This window comes from Sycon ciliatum, chromosome 8 (genome assembly GCF_964019385.1).
Source record: "Sycon ciliatum chromosome 8, ocSycCili1.1, whole genome shotgun sequence".
NCBI classification, from domain to species: domain Eukaryota; kingdom Metazoa; phylum Porifera; class Calcarea; order Leucosolenida; family Sycettidae; genus Sycon; species Sycon ciliatum.
In genome coordinates this window covers 30,561,161-30,578,557 of record NC_088650.1, presented here as the reverse complement: position 1 = coordinate 30,578,557, position 17,397 = coordinate 30,561,161, and the positions used below count along the sequence as shown (strand labels likewise).

Genomic DNA, 17,397 nt, shown 5'->3' with positions numbered 1-17,397 from the left:
TCGACCAGATCAGATGCAGACTTCTAATTCTGGCGCCATATTGAATTTTTGAGTGAACATTTTTTTGTGAAACTGGGATTCACGTACACGTGACTTTCAACATGATTGTCATGATCAGGGAGTCGTAAAATTACGACTCCCTGGTCATGATGCATGCACAACAACTGCAGTGACTGCACTGCATGCATCGCACAGACGCACACACAGCTAGCTACCGATCATGCAGCTCAGAGGATCTACGTCATAATCACTTTATCAGTACAGAGAGCTCATCCTGAGCTCAGTGCATGCAGTGAGTCAGCAGATCAGTAGATCTACGACAGTACGAGGGACGTGCGGACGCCGCTTGTATTTTCAGAATCAGTGATTGAGGTTTCTCATAAATAATTAGTCGGAAGGAGATCTCCTCTTCTTTTTGCAGGCGGTGGTGCTAACTAAGTTACTTTACTTGTACAGACTCCTGGATTTATGCGTCTAGGGTCTGGGATCACTGACCCTTCGTTCATCTCTTTGTAGCACGTAAGTATTCCACATTTGGACAATTTTAGTCTCCATGCGAAAATATTCTGATCAGGGAACATTCCTAACATTAGCTTGTGAACCCGAAGAATTGTGTGGCGTAGGTAGCTCAACTAGGAATCCCGATCGCATTTCAACGTGTAGCTGAATCAAGACATACGACTGTAGATTACAGAGAAATGTTTTGCACTCCTAAATGATGACAGATATTTCGTGGGGGACAAAGGCTGTCAGCCTCGATGGGTCTTTAACCCCAGAGGCGGTTCTGAACCGGGGATATCTTCGTTCCCAAAGAACGGTCGGCCGTATGGTCGCATAGACCGTGACCCTATGAACCGAAGTAATGCTTGCAGTGAAGACTGAGGGCATGATCGATTGGGCGAATCCCGAGCAAGTGCGCTCCGAGTGAGCGTGATCGTTTGGCGTGATCGTTTGGCCGAATCCGGAGTAGGTTAACTTGGAGTGGAATCCGACCACACCGGCCCCCACACCCGGAGTGGCTGGAGTGGAAATCGACTTGGCGTGTCATATGTCCAAGCTGCGTCAGTTTAGTCTGTGTCTCGGTGTGCGGCTTTTACATGTCTGTGCACGTTTCTGTTTCTGTGTAGATTGCGTTCATGATGTTCCAGCCGTGCGCGCGGTGGATCGTTGCACCGCTAGCCACCGGCAGCTGTTCTGCAGTGACGGCGCTGGGCACTGGAGTTCAGAGCAGCGCGCTGCAAAGGTCGCTGGCCCTCTCGCTCAGGGCCGTGTCGTCCCTGTCGGGCAGTGCACGCGCTGTACAGCTGCTAGCCGCCAGCCGAGACCCGTCGTCTCCAGCGGCACTGGGCGTCCGCTCGTTTGGTGTCAGCTCCGAGCAGCGTGTCTCGCAGGATCCCATTTCGTCGACCGATCCCACCTGGGTCGTAGCGCCGCGCAGTGGCCAGTGGCAGGACGATCTCTACCGGCTGAACAAGAAAAGCCCCTACCGCAAGTTCCTGGCCAGGCTCACGGGCCATGAGCTCCATGGTGCTGTAAGTATTCCTTCTGCTCTACCAGTGTCTGCCAGGGTCTACCAGTGTCTGCCAGGGTCTACCAGTGTCTGCCAGGGTCTACCAGTGTCTGCCAGGGTCTACCAGTGTCTGCCAGGGTCTACCAGTGTCTGCCAGGGTCTACCTGTGTCTACGTTGTACCATGAGTACAGACTGTCAGTGACCCCCGTCTAAGGCGACCGCTCAGCGACCTTACAAATGTGGTCCCCGTGTTCTTATCCGGGGCCATTTGACTGACAGTACCAACTATCCTTTCGTCTTACATGTTGTTGAAGTGGCGTTCTGGGACAGATGGTTGCCTTATCAGAGCAGTCGTCGTGAGAGGATTTGCTGTACATACACAATTCAGTATGACCTACCCCCAGCTGGACAGAAAATTCTATACTTTATAATATAGGCAACGTACTGTGTACTGCAAGTCTACAAATTTTCGGCCCATTCGAAGTTTAGTTCGGCCTCCCAGGGCTAAACCCATTTCGGCCGCATCAAATGTTCGGCCTATACTGCAGCCTCCTGTATACACTGTCACACTGAACCTTGCGAAACAAAAATTTCGGCCACAACGAATTTTCGGCCAAATATGACGAGGCCGAAAATAAATATGCGCCGAGTATTTGTCGACTTACAGTAGCCGACTTACTCTGACATACTCTAGAGCTGACGCACTCCGACATACTCTAGAGCTGACGCACTCTGACATACTCTAGAGCTGACACACTCCGACATACTCTAGAGCTGACGCACTCCGACATACTCTAGAGCTGACGCACTCCGACATACTCTAGAGCTGACGAACTCTGACATACTCTAGAGCTGACGCACTCCCACATACTCTAGAGCTGACGCACTCTGACATACTCTAGAGCTGACGCACTCCGACATACTCTAGAGCTGACGCACTCTGACATACTCTAGAGTCTAGAGCTGATGCACTCCGACATACTCTAGAGCTGACGCACTCCGACATATTCTAGAGCTGACGCACTCCGACATACTCTAGAGCTGACGCACTCTTTAGCTTAGTACTGGATGACTTCTACATTTTTGATGGTGCACATTTGTGTTTGTGTGCCGCTTATGTTCTTATTCCTCTGCTGGCCTGTGTTAGTTTTTCGGCCAGCCGTTTATGGACATCGTGACCATCTGCAATGACTATGACTATAAGGGGTTCCTACAAGGTGAGCAGCAAGCATACGTCGACCGCTTCATTCTTCATACGGTGAAACCAAAAGTATATAACCCCCCAAGAGTGTGCAACTCCTGATACCCTTTCTATGGGGTTCGCCGATGGCGAAAACTCACATCACGTGGTGTAGTGTCCCAGTTGTACATTTCCAGCCCGTTTTTAGAGCGCAGCAGAGTAATAACAAGAGCACCCCTGACAGAAACTCACTGCACGTATGCAACTCGCCAGCACGATCATGGCAGATTTTCGGATTGCGCGCACGCTATTCTTAGGCTGTGTTTACATGAGAAATTTCAACCCGGGTCGAGTTCAGCCCGGGTTGAAAGTCTGTACGATAGACAAAATAGGTGAGCGTTTACACGAAGACAGGTGACCCGGATCAAATACTTATATGCCGCCAAAAGTCTACGTCTAGAGTCCTGTATGGTCACGTGAATCCGTTCGCGCGAAATTTGCATGTGCAGTGCTGTTCAAACCTGGCGCGAGATACGCACAGAAGTACGTTTGTACGATTTTCTTGACCCGGGTTGGTTTCAACCCTCCCCTTGGGTGAAGGGTTGAAATCAACCCGGGGCGAAATTTCAACCCGGGTCAAGCGCAATGCGTCATGGAAACGCGCCATTCATTTTGTGCACATGGCGGGTTGAAATCTGACCCGGGTCGAACTCAACCCGGGTTGAAACGCCTCATGTAAACACAGCCTTTAATAGTTGTACGCAGTACAAAACTTACTTGAGACACGTGATGTGAGTTTTTGCCGTCGGAGACCCCATATTCAGAGTTGCACACTCTTGGGGGCTTATATACTCTTGGTGAAACCTGCCTAAGGTGACCGCTCAAGGGACCTTACAAATGTGGTCCCCGCGTGCAGGTGGTCTCTTTATCCAGGGCCATTTGACTGGAAATAGCACCCCTTGGTCCTGGTTGCAGGTGTCCTCTTTCACAGGTTTTACTGTACAGTAGAGTCGGGCACCGAAGAACGGCCAGGCTAGAATTTCACCAAGCACAGCACACCAATGTATACACGGTGACTCAACTGTGCATCGACTGTAATACAGTACATGAAAAATAAGAACGCTCTTGGCTAGGAGGCTGACCCCAGTTCTTTGGCAACCGACGGTACTTTACTCAATTAATATTGACTATTTTATGTTATACTCGTACCGGGAGGGGAGGGTGTATGTGCATGTTGCATTCTCGTGTCCTTACCATGCTTTCTTGAGGCTCGCAAGCTCCACTACAGCCACTCTATAGCATTGATAAACACAGCTTGCATCTTCCCTGAACAGGGTCGACGCATCTGTCAACAGTGTCCAGCCAAGTTAGTCTATCTCCTGCAGCTTCGAGAGCGCTCTCCACGGAGAGATGAGTCACTCTCTAACATTGATAAGCCCTACGCCATCACCAACACCTGTACAGCACTCCCGTTGCTGCAAAACTGTACAATTTCAATCAAACTCTCGGCCAGGAGCCACCATCAGGATTGAGGGAATCTGGTGAGGTAGACCTACATCATACACAACCATGTGGAATGATCTACGCCTTGCGCGATAAAAGTACACCATCGTTGAATGATACATCTGTCACGCACTCAGGTACTTGCACACATATACACACGCACACACACACACACACACACACACACACACACACACACACACACACACACATACACACACACACGCGCGCGCACACACACACACACAAATGTGTGACTAACGTGTCTGCAAACGATTTGAACTTTGGATGAAGATAACTGTGACCGTTGCTCACTGCCCTGTCCTTTCCTGTTGTCATGAGGTGCTTGTTCATACCACTGTTCTACTTTTGGTGCTATGTTGTAGACTAGTGTAATTACAGTTCAGTGGCAGAATCTCATCTATTTGATGTCACAAGCCTCTTTTCTGGGCAAAAACTTAACACAATGGATTAAAGTGCAATACAACACTGGAGAAGAAAACAGGAAAATGCATGTGTAAAATAGAGATTTTCAAACGCAAACCCAAAAAAAACCTCAAATCAAAACTTTACTTCATCTAAACAGTCGACGAGGAGACAATAGTCGTAAAATGGCAATAAATAAGATAAATTGTGCACTCATAACAACAGCAAAAATGAAGAAAGTCAAGTTCCATAACGTTTTCTTGTGACTGTCATCAGTGGAACGCCGTCACATAAAAATGTAATAACTAAAACACACACTTATATACATGTAGCTAATATGGTTCACAGTGTTGAAGGACGTCCTGCCAACCCACCATTTGAGCCATCTCATTTATCAATTTGAATGCCGACAATGTGGTAGTCGGTATGTTGGCAGGACGCTTCAACACTTGTCCGAACGCATCAAGCAGCACGTCCCATTATCATTGTTGTCCCAGGCTGCCAGGTTAAGCAGGCCGAAGCGTGGGAGACCACGAAAACATCCGCTGCCTATTTCTACACCTAGCACGGCTCACAATTCGGAAACAGAAGCACCGACTACTTCCCGACTACTTCCATGGAGAACGAGCAGACTAATCTGGTTTCCGGCTCGGAAACCGGACCACGGCAAGGGAGGCCGCCGGACGGTCGCTCCTCGACAAACCATGTTGCTACAACGGTAAGAGCGGAAGGGGAACAACTTGAAAACAGAGCAGAACCGAGGAGAAGCAAGAGACTAGCAGAGGCACGACTGAGACAAGTGGAGAACACAAGGCAAGGAGACGCAGGAGGAAGCACAGGCACGGCACAGAACGAATCAAGGAGAGGGAAGCGGTGTTGCGAGGAGATGGAGACTGATGACGACGAATACGAGTGCGATGGGATGGACGGCGGCATTGGAATGGAGGTGGAGGATGAGAGTAGTGATGAGGAGGAGTTTGATGTTGACAAGAGGAAGTCTGCAGTGTACAAGCATTTGGTGTCCAGTCCAGAATGTCGTAAGGTGTTTGACGATTCCTGGTTTAGTGTTATTCGTTGCGCACGTTTCTTCAAGCAATTGCAGGTGTTGGAAGCTGTGTATATTCGTACTCGTGACCCTGTGCTATGCAAACAGAAAGAAAACGTTGTATCACTCACACTCTTCAAGTAATACACACGCACCATTACATTCATTCACACAGTATCACATTCATCTGCCACTACCTTTCTCACATACACTATATTCACACATTGCAAAGGTGCAAACTTCGCTTTTTGTACTTGTTAGCTGCTGTATTTCTACCTGAAACCATATTAGCTACATGTATATAAGTGTGTGTTTTAGTTATTACATTTTTATGTGACGGCGTTCCACTGATGACAGTCACAAGAAAACGTTATGGAACTTGACTTTCTTCATTTTTGCTGTTGTTATGAGTGCACAATTTATCTTATTTATTGCCATTTTACTTCATCTATTTGTGATAGCTCCACCACTCCTCACACTTCGTTTCCAGGCACGTTTTTCACACCTCTTTGTGCGTGTGTGCGTGCGTTGGCGCGCCTGAGTGTGTGATAGATGTATCGTTCAATGACGGTGTACTAGTATCACGTATGGCATAGATCATTCCACTTGGTTTTGTATGATTATAGGATCCACCTCACCGGTTTTCCCATCAATCCTGATGATGGCTCGCGGCTGAAAATGTGAAGTTCTGCAGGTTTTCACTGTTCAGCGAAGAGATCACTTGCGTTTGTGATTGTGCAGGGCTTGTCAATCCTACCTTGATTTTCGATTTTTTTCGTATCTGCAGTGTCTGTGTCATCTCGAGTAGTGTTTTCCCGTGAAGGGCAATTTAACTCTTCTTTACTTATTTAGTCTACCTTCGTTGTTGTTGCTGTTGCTGTTGTTGTTGTTGTTGTTGTTGTTGGTTGCAGTTACTAAGTCGAAGGATTGGTTCCAGGCTTGGTTTATCGGATTTCATATGCATATGTGGTAGGTGAAACGCTGTGCTATTCTGGGCCACCCCCCCCCCCCTCTCTCTCTCTCTCTCATTCTCTGTGATCATTTATACCTTTCCCACTTCAGTTGGCCTGTGCATTTGCTGCGTAGTGTATGCATCAATTTTATTCCAAACGTCTTTAGTAACAAGACAATCATGGCGAGGGACTTTCTATTGTAAGGCCATCATTTTTTTATAGCTATGTTTCGCGTCGTCCGCACGCATACGTTTTGACTTTTTTCGGAAAAAAATAAAAAATTCGAACATGCACAGTGAGTGTACGATCGTGCGAGTAATCAGTGTGGACTGGTTGCGATACGGCGAAGCTGGGATTCCGAAATGGCCTCTAGGGCAGCGTTGGTAAATCGTTTGTTCGGCATCTGGGAGCAATATTCTATGAGCTTACACCAGACCGCATTGATCACCTCAAGCTGAGAGGATGCGTCGTTCCGGAGCTCTTTGCACCGCTGCTGAAGTCTCACTACAATAATCCAGCGAAGCATGGGCACCAACGGTTGCCTCCTCTGTCCAAAGTGAATATTTACTCATGCTGGTAACCCAGATGTTGTGCTTCGATGTACGATTTTTCTCTCGAATGTACACCATGCACGAACTATTGTGCTATGTACAGTGCATACACCTCTGATGAGCCTTTTTTATTATTTTGCAACTTTTTATTTTTTCCACCTCTCGCATATGATTCTGGAAGTTGAACTGACGCGAAACATAGATATAAAAAATGATGGCCTAATAGCGATCAAAGCGTATGTGCCAATTGCCCGGCTGCAGTACAGGGGAACCCTGAAAGACCTACCTCACTGAGTGAACCAGGAGTAATGTACAGACAACTTCGCTAATAACGACTGCGGATATAACGACAATTCGCGATTAGTGACAGAATTTCCATGCGCAGAGCAAAGTCCCATCTAACTCAATACCAAGAGTCCACAACCCCAAGAGTGTGCAACTGGGGTCTGGCTGCTGTAGGCCCACTGCTCGGCGGAATTCCAGCATTACGTCATGCCGCTGAGGCACAGAGGACAAAACTGCACATTCCGCGGTGCTTGGAACCAGGGAGTAGTACAAACGCAAGGAACGTGTACGTCATTTTTGACGTAATGTTGGAATTCCGCCGCGCGGACCCCATGTACAGAGTTGCACACTCTTGGGGTTGTGGACTCTTGGTAATACATATAATGAGACTTCGGGAATAAGGACACTTCGCGAATAAGGACACTTTTCTGATGCCCCGCCGAGTGTCGTTATACGCAAAGTTGACTACATAGTTCTTTTCTGATTGTTCGCACACTCCAACACAGCCACTTACCGTTTCTTCTTATCCAAACTTTGCTTTCGCAGCATGACAGAGACATCTCGAAAATATCCTCTGCGTGTTTGTGTGCGTGTGTGTGTGTCTGTGTGTGTGTATATGCATCCTTTCAACTCTTGCCCTCTCCCATTGTGCTCTCTCTCTCTCTCTCTCTCTGCCAGGATGTTTGCAAGGCGGATTCATCAGGAAGGAGCCGTGGGTCCCTCAATAGCTTATATCCACTTCTGGCACACCTTCTGGCAGCATCTCGACATCCGCTTGGAAACATTCAAGGTAGAATACCACTTGAACCAGGGGTGTAGCTGATCCCCCTTTTTGGAGGGGGGGGGGGGTTGGGTGCACGGCTGCATGTGTGTAGGATGGCTGGTGCACGGCTGCATATGTGTAGGATGGCTGGTGCACGCCATTCATAGACGTCATGTGCATGCTGAACCTAGGTCGAAATTTTTAGGGGAGTGCACGGTGCCCTCCGTGCTCCATGCGGCCTACGCACCTGTTGAACTGTCTGGAGAATCCTCTCGATTGCTGGTGTGTCAGCACCGTTACAGCTGCACTAACCCCTGCGTAGTTACAGGATAGTAGTGTTGGTCACCGGAGCACCCCGAAGACTATAGCTGGTGAAAATGAGATTTTAGGCTTTGCTTCCCCTTTAACCAGTTCACTGTGTACAAGTACTAAGTTTGAGAATGAATGGACTGAAGCATGAACTGAAGCATAGCCGGACAGAATCACCTGCTCCTAATCCAGTGTGGCCATATGGTCAAATGCTGGCATCCACCCATGCAGCAGGGTATGCCCAGCACTACCGTGTGGACGTTTTGCTGAATGCTGCCCCCCCCCCCCCACGCATCCGGGCGCTGGCCTGAAATCAGTAGATTAGTCTGTGGCATATGCTTTCGGCATTTGGGACAGCACAAGTCTTCGGCATTGGAAAAGGTTTGGCAATAATACTAGTTCTCTTGAGAGCGTGAGAAATCATTGTTGTGTTGTGTGTGTGATGCGGTTCTGTTCTACTTGCAGAAAGAGAATAAACTGCCGGGGAAGAATATCACCGCTGCTACAGAAGCGTTCAACAAACACCACCAACGGAACTCATTGATGTATGAGCGTGTAAGTACTGGCCTGCTGCCTCCACCAGTCATGTAGTGCTGCTGATACCACTGCTGCTGTTGTTGCTGCTGCTACCGTTGCTGCTGCTGATGCTGCCATTGCACACTCTGGTTTATGTGTGTGTGTGTGTGTGTGTTTGTGTGTGTGTGTTTGTGTGTGTGTGTGTGTGTGTGTGTGTGTGTGTGTGTGTGTGTGTGTGTGTTTGTCCCATATGGTGCAGTGGTATGTGCAGTCGATTTCCAATCGAGAGGTTGCGGGTTCAATTCCCGACGATTGTGGTCGCACACGTCTTTCTTCTCTTTCTCATTCTCCTAGCTCTTCTTTCATTCTCCTGGGTGGTTACCAACAGCCAGTGTATGCCGGAGTATGTGGTGTGGTGGCACCGTGTGTGTGTGTCGAAAAAGAAAAAAAGAATGGAAAAATGGAAAATAGGGATTCACTGGCCAGAAAAAGTCACTTCAATCAGCTGTGTGGTGGATACCAGGCTAAAATTAGTGGCGGTCAATTCATCAGCCTTGCAAGCTGTTGAATGGTGTAATCCCAGCACAAGTTGCTATCTCTTAATTTGCTGGCCGAAAATCCTATATATAGGATTTGAAAATGTGTGCCTTTTATGCCGTTGTTATTGGTCATCACGACCAAAAATAACGGCATAATGGTTTTCATGGAAGTTGTAAATATGTTTGAGGCATGAATGTTTACATTTAAGATTCATAGGGCGATAATATTTCTGATGAATACCTATTTTCCGCAATAATAGGAAATTTGAGCATAATTGTTCAGCTGCTGTCATGGAAAGGACTGAAGCAGTGAATGTGCAGAAGAACATAACAGGTGTGGCACGGTGTGGTTTCATGACGACATATCGCACATGCCGTCATGAAACTACCAGTTTTAAGGATAAAACAACGTCCAATAAAATCTCAAATCCTATATATAGGATTCGAAAAATAGGGCACAGGCCTTAGTAATACTGGGCAAGGAGATGAGCCTGAGCTGTTAGTGTTTGAAAAAATTATCTTAGTCAACTCTCGATATCTACTAAGACCTAGCAAGGAAGAATTGGTCACATACTTTGTGCTATTCTCATGCCACACCCATTTTGAGTTGAAAAATATGACCAAAATCCTATATATAGGATTTAGCAAATTAAGAGATAGTTGCTATGTGTAACATAGCTGTTCGCTATCATCGCTTCCGCGATGGACATGTCTGAGTGTGTGTGTGTGTGTGTGTGTGTGTGTGTGTGTGTGTGTGTGTGTGGTGTAGACCAGGCTGAATAGTGGCGGTCAATTCTTCAGCCTTGCAAGCTGTTGAATGGTGCAATCCCAGCACAAGCTGCTATGGCTTCTGCTGTAGCATCGCTATCATCGCCTTTGGCGATGGGCGTCCAATGGTCCAATGGTGTGTGTGTGCCATGCTGTGGTCCGTGTGTGTGTGTGTGTGCTAGCCGGCCTGGACGGCTTGGGGTAGCCTAAGGTTACGTTTGGTTGGTCACATTCCCAAATGGGAATCACTTGGAATCACTCGGAATCATTCTCGCCCGTTTGGTTGGTCAAAAGAGTGCGTTAGGTTGGTCACATTCCACATGATTCCAGAATGGGAATCGTTGAGAATGATTCTTTTTGGAGAATGATCATTCCACCTCACATGCTGGAATGAGCATTCTCATTCCGGAATCAAAAATGATAATGGCTGCCACGAGCCAAACAATGTAGCAACAGGTTCAAGTGCCTCAAATCATGCACTCAGAAGTACCATGACTCTCTCAAGGAAACTAAAGTCGGGTAAAAGAAAAGACAGCCGCCGTTCCACAACGACATCATGGAATTGCTACGTCAAGTGATTCCTTATTGATTCTGGCGCGTTAGTTTGGTCAGGTGATTCTTGCCGATTCCCATTCCAGAATGGTTGTCATGTACATTCTGAAAATGCCCAACCAAACGCAACCTAAGGGTACCCCAGCCGTCCAGGTGGGTGTACTGGGCTAGAGGACTCAAACAGGAAACTTGGTCGGATACTTTCTGATGCCGACACTCTCCTCGCCGTTCCTCTAAAATTTCTAGGATGCCCCGCGAGTTGTTGCGAACCCGCGGGTGGTGACAACTACCGCACAAGGACGATGGCAGGGGGAACAGGTTTTGACTCTTTTGAGTATGGTACGTGGAACGTCCACAGCCTGGTTGAAAGTGACAGACCTAGCAGAACTCTTGTTGGCCGCTGGCCTGCGGAGTGTGCTGCGTACCGTACTCAGCAAACCTACGCCATGTCTGTCGGCCCCTCGTATGAGGTGGCATGTGCCCGTTTTGCGGCAATGTTCAGGATAGGTGTGTGTTTGTGTGTGGGTGTGTGGGTGTGTTCCCTGCAGGCTATCCATAGTCCGGATGTATATCTTGCCAGTGTGCTTGCACTGTAAGTAGTCCATTAGCTCAGAAATGTCTACATCCGATTTCAGTCAGCACGATTTCTCGTATAAGAATGTTTGCTGCTTTGAACCCTGAGTTGCGCACATATACCCTAATTCAAAGTGCCAGAAGATCCATGTACATGTATAGGAGGGGTCTTGCTGATACTTCGGTTAGCAAAGACAATAATTCAAAGTTCACCAAGCACTGCACTGGTCAGTTCAGTGTGCACGCGCCTCTATGCATCTATGCATCTATGCTACATTTCACAATTCGCGCCTCTATGCATCTATGCTACATTTCACAATTCTTTGTGGCAGCGCGAGCATTTTTGACGTACATATTGTGTTGTAGTACGCCTGTATCGACTGTTGTAGTATGCCTGTATCGACTGTTATAGTACGCCTGTATCGACTGTTGTAGTATGCCTGTATCGACTGTTATAGTACGCCTGTATCGACTGTTGTAGTACGCCTGTATCGACTGTTGTAGTACGCCAGTATCGACTGTTATAGTACGCCTGTATCGACTGTTGTAGTACGCCTGTATCGACTGTTGTAGTACGCCTGTATCGACTGTTGTAGTACGCCTGTATCGACTGTTGTAGTACGCCTGTATCGACTGTTGTAGTACGCCTGTATCGACTGTTGTAGTACGCCTGTATCGACTGTTGTAGTACGCCTGTATCGACTGTTGTAGTACGCCTGTATCGACTGTTGTAGTACGCCTGTATCGACTGTTGTAGTACTCCTGTATCGACTGTTGTAGTACGCCTGTATCGACTGTTGTAGTACGCCTGTATCGACTGTTGTAGTACGCCTGTATCGACTGTTGTAGTACGCCTGTATCGACTGTTGTAGTACGCCTGTATCGACTGTTGTAGTACGCTTGTATCGACTGTTGTAGTACGCCTGTATCGACTGTTGTAGTACGCCTGTATCGACTGTTGTAGTACGCCTGTATCGACTGTTGTAGTACGCCTGTATCGACTGTTGTAGTACGCCTGTATCGACTGTTGTAGTACGCCTGTATCGACTGTTGTAGTACGCCTGTATCGACTGTTGTAGTACGCCTGTATCGACTGTTGTAGTACGCCTGTATCGACTGTTGTAGTACGCCTGTATCGACTGTTGTAGTACGCCTGTATCGACTGTTGTAGTACGCCTGTATCGACTGGTGTAGTACGCCTGTATCGACTGGGTGTCCGGATGTACTCTTGTTGATCAATGATGGTCCAGTTATCCCAGGGTTGTGGCACATCGTGTTGTTGTGGCCCATCAACACATGCTGTCGGTCTCTATCTCTCTCCTTTCTGTCTCCCTATATCTCTCCCTCTCTGTCTGTCTGTCTCTCTCTCTCTCTCTCTCTCTCTCTCTCTCTCTCTCTCTCTCTCTCTCTCTCTCTCTCTCTCTCTCTCTCTCTCTCTCTCTCTCTCTCTCTCTCTCTCTCTCTCTCTCTCTCTCTCTCTCTCTCTCTGCGCTACCACACTTGATATCTTGTTTTGGCTGCTTGTAGTACATTGTTTGACGATGTGGAGAATGTGAACCCAGACTCTCTTCTCTTGGTGTGCCACTACTTCAGAGAACAGGTAGGAAAGTAATGATACACATGATCTGCTACGTTCATGCCTCTTCTCATGATGTCACTTCTGATGATGTCACGTCTGATGATGTCACGTCTGATGATATCACTTTGTGTGGTTACTGTGGTATCACTTCTGATGATGTCACACTGCGTGGTATCACTTCTGATCTCGCTTTGTATGGTGTCACTTCTGATGAAGTCCCTATTGACTCTAGTCTCAATGGGCTGAATGAATTGCCTCCCCATGTGTTCAGTGCTCTGTGTGCGTCTGCCAATCTTCGTTTCCTCTGCCGCTTTTCTTGTTCCGTTGCTCGTTGTTGTACGTAGGTGGCTGCTGTCGACAGTCTATCCGTGTCGGAGCTCTTCCTTATGCCCTCCCACATCTTCCCGCCTCTCATTGACCATCCTGACGTGGAGCCGGCAGAGAAGAAGAGGGAGAGGCTACTCCTGCTTAACAAGAAGGTCGATCAATACGACTGGATTGATTTCAAGAATCAATAGTGCGTGCACGTGCACGCGTGTTTTGGAACAAGCATCACGCGCATCATCGCCTGTGCTTTAGCGCGTGGAGCTGTTCTCTCAGCCAAGTGCCCTGCATAGCCGCCATGGAGTAGTAAAATACTGGTATTTTACTACTCACTGATAGCTGCCAGGTAGAATGAGCTGTGCTCTGTTCATTGCTCTGGCTTCTGGCTCATCTACCAGGTTAGTTTAGCGACTGCGTACGACTAAGTTGCATCTGCTCCTGGCGCTACCCAGTATGTGTCATCTGTGTGTGCCGTTACCAAGGTGGCCAGCAGAGCATGTGTGCCGTTACCAAGGTGACCAGCAGAGCATGTGTGCCGTTACCAAGGTGACCAGCAGAACATGTGTGCCGTTATCAAGGTGACCAGCAGAGCATGTGTGCCGTTACCAAGGTGACCAGCAGAGCATGTGTGCCGTTATCAAGGTGACCAGCGAAATGTGTGTGCTATTACCAAAGTAGCCAGCAATTTCTCAGACTCAGATTTCATGCCAGCCAGCCAGCCATACTTGCTCTCAGCTCTCAGGCAGCACACACACATACATACACACACGCGCACGCGCACACACACACACACACGCACACACACGCACACACACACACACACTCTCTCTCTCTCTCTCTCTCTCTCTCTCTCTCTCTCTCTCCCATGCTCGTGCCGACCTCATACTTCTGGAATACGGCTTTTTGGCTTCGGTCATGCTTCTTATTTAAAAAAAATAATAGAAACGAGGATGGATTTCAACAGACTGTACATCTACTGCCGAGTCCATCAAATCCTCTACTGTGGATGTTCAGTTCTCAGTTCAGACTTGTCATGCTCAGTGCTCTGGATTTATGGTCATCACTCAACAAATTTGTCGCATGTTGGTTACAAATACAGTCATGTACATGTACATGTGGTGTTTTCAGCAACAGCAGATCCGGTGGTAGGAAGATTTAAAAAAAGTAAATAATTCGTTCATCTGAATGATCTCTTGCAATGTAGCAAGAGTACATAACCATAGCTCCAGAGTATGTAAGGCCTGATTCATGCTTCATTTCGCGTCACAGGAATCGCAATGCATACGGCGACGGTTGCATGATGGGCCAACCTGTAACTTGTAACAAGTTGGGCTAAGGCGAGACCAAAATAAAATCGAGATTCCCGGGCAGGACCCATGTGAAATTGGTGTGGGCGGGCGAATTTTATTTTTTATTTTTTTCCCGTGTATGTATGTGTGCATGCCATGAGCTTTTTTTTTACAGCATTTTCCGGTAATTTTTATTCAATTTTTTTACAGACAACAGGTACGTACGCGGTTTACCCGTTCAATTTTTCTATATTTCGGCCAACAATGACCCTGATCTGTACATCTGGGAGTCGTACAAGCTCGGGTTTGTGTGACTCCACGTCACAGATCTACTCACACGATCGATCAGTACTGTACATGTATGAACTGTTCAAAAAAAAAAATGGCTTTGGCTCGATTTTGGTGCGGGAGGGCCCGGGAATCTCTTTTTTTGGTCTCGCCTAAAGTTAACCTTTTTTTGCCAGGCACAAACGAATTACTCATGGCTAGTAAAAGGTTTTTGCTCTTGCGCAATCTGGGATCAGTTACTGCCTTGTGAAGAAGAGGTTGGTGCGACTTCGGCCATACTTTACTGCCTTGTTATATTAAATTGTTTTGTAGTTCACGCAGCCATGGGAAACAAAACAAGCAATGACAAATATTCCGTCTGTTTATCAGGAATTGATGGTGTAAATCAGGATGTAGTAAATAGTAAATACCGATTTTGGGTTGTCTTTTTGCTTTGGTTCTTACTTCATGGTTTCACGCCATTGGTGTCGTCAAGAGTACATATGGTTTATGTACTCTTGGTGTCGTGAATAAACCTGTTTTCGAGTAAGGTACCAAAAAAATTAGTATTCCCGTATTCGTACTACTCCCTGATGTACTGAGTACATGGAAATGCTGTGCACATGTGGGAATCAGGGAGTCGTAAAATACCGGTATTTTACGACTCCCTGGTGGGAATGTAGTGTTATAATAATAATATCTTTATTAGGATGACCCAGAGGCTTGTCGCCTATCAAGGGGTTCACCGCTTTGAAGGTGTTGACATCCATGTTGCACAATCATGATTGTGCAACATTGTTTTTGAGTTTTGCCAGTACAAGAGGCTTTTGTCAATGTTAAAAAAAATGCTCATCAGGGACTCCCTTGTGCTCATGCATACCCTGGTGTTGTTTGCGGGTCTTGTACTACTCCCTAGCTGGCCATGGGCATGGCTTATGATAATGTAGAATCATGTACGCTTGCATGCATGCATTGAATTCCCATGTAGACCTACAATCTGTAGCTTCAACGCTACATGCACAGTCGACAGCGTAACCTGGCCAACTAGTGAGCGAGCCAACGCTAACTGGTGAACATTGTGATTGATTACTTCGAAGTGAAATGGAAAATTTACCTTACACACACACACACCATCTTCAATCCAAGCAGTCTCTTTAATACTTTGAAGTGTTAAAATTACCGCAAATTACATGTGAAACAAGAACAAGAGAGAGAGAGAGAGAGAGAGAGAGAGAGAGAGAGAGAGAGAGAGAGAGAGAGAGAGAGAGAGAGCACAGAAGAAGAAGAAAAAGACAAAAACACATTGTAGACTGTTTCGTATTGCACTACAGTGTAGAATGCAATCATTGACCTTGCCAGAATTACTACCAGCACTAGAGACACGCGCCGGCTACATTTAATTTTAATACACAAGGGCTGCTAGGGGAGTGTGTACGTGGGTGTGTGCTTGGGGCAGGGGATCACATACATACTGCACAGCTAGCAGGCACATAACAGCCAAGTAAAACTTAGAAGAAAAGAAAAGAATCTCCGAGCATGCAAACGAAAAGAATAAGGAGAGCGTTTTAGAGCAGGGCATGCAAACAACCCGTGCTATGGGCAAGGGCAGTTGTCAAATCCTGCTGTTTGTCTATGCGTGTAATAAATACTGTATTGATAGAGGAGATAGGGACTGTCGTAAAGCCTAGAAAAATCCAAGGACATTGTCATGACTGCTTAGTGTGTGATTAGTATTGCGTGTACCTACAAGTATGGGGGACAGGGGGGGGGGGGGGGGAGAGAGAGAGAGAGAGAGAGAGAGAGAGAGAGAGAGAGAGAGAGAGAGAGAGAGGGGGGGGGGGGGATTAGGGAGGTACAGTGTGTTGACTAAAAACAAAATGAATCTGTCACCAGCGTGAAAAGTGGTGACGAGTAATTGTCGGTGATCCAAATAGAGTGTTACTTGTACGCATAGGTGGATAGGGAAGATGAAGAGTAGATAAACGAGAGTGTGCAACTCGCGGATGGGTTGGCCCACGGCGGAATTTTTGTTGGCGTAGTCTTTTCTACGACGCACGCGCTGCGATCCTTTCGGGAAGTTTTGCCTCGTGCACTTGGCCGGGCTTTACAGTACAAGCGGTGCCCAGCACGTGCTCTCACATTGCTTGGCGGCTAAATGCGCCGTTTTCTGAAAAAGCGGTGACGTCAACAAAAATTTCCGCCGTGGGCTGGGGTATCTGCATATTGTGCAGAAGTGATGCGGAGGTACACACTCTTGTTTATCTACTCTTGGTGCGATGCAAAGTGTGGCACGTGATTAGCCATATTGGAGCCACTAGGAGTCCTGGGCTGTCTGCTTCTTTGCGAACTTCAAGAACACCTGGGAGATTCACAGGAGAAGGCAGCATTATAGCCACACACGCACGCACACACACACAAGTTGTTTAAAAAAATTGCGAACAATCACGTTTACGTTCGGAACCAT

The 17,397-nt window shown here is 47.2% G+C and overlaps 2 protein-coding genes across 2 annotated transcripts in view; one reads left to right on the top strand and one right to left on the bottom strand.

The window, feature by feature from the left end:
* The first annotated feature begins 353 nt into the window (after positions 1-353).
* Positions 354-14,489, top strand: LOC135822685 (uncharacterized). The gene is made up of 9 exons (XM_065335503.1): positions 354-519; positions 1,128-1,532; positions 2,659-2,728; positions 6,577-6,634; positions 8,133-8,244; positions 8,992-9,081; positions 11,450-11,493; positions 13,002-13,074; positions 13,398-14,489. Exons 2-9 carry the CDS (start codon positions 1,137-1,139, stop codon positions 13,569-13,571), a joined length of 1,017 nt encoding a protein of 338 aa, XP_065191575.1. The 5' UTR covers positions 354-519; positions 1,128-1,136; the 3' UTR covers positions 13,572-14,489.
* A 1,579-nt stretch (positions 14,490-16,068) lies between these two features.
* LOC135822684 (phospholipid-transporting ATPase ABCA3-like) overlaps positions 16,069-17,397 on the bottom strand; it is a 95,232-nt gene continuing 93,903 nt past the window's right edge. Inside the window, exon 48 of the mRNA XM_065335502.1 lies at positions 16,069-17,292. Coding sequence (XP_065191574.1) covers positions 17,248-17,292 — 45 coding nt within the window. The 3' untranslated portion in view covers positions 16,069-17,247. The remainder of the gene's footprint in view (positions 17,293-17,397) is intronic.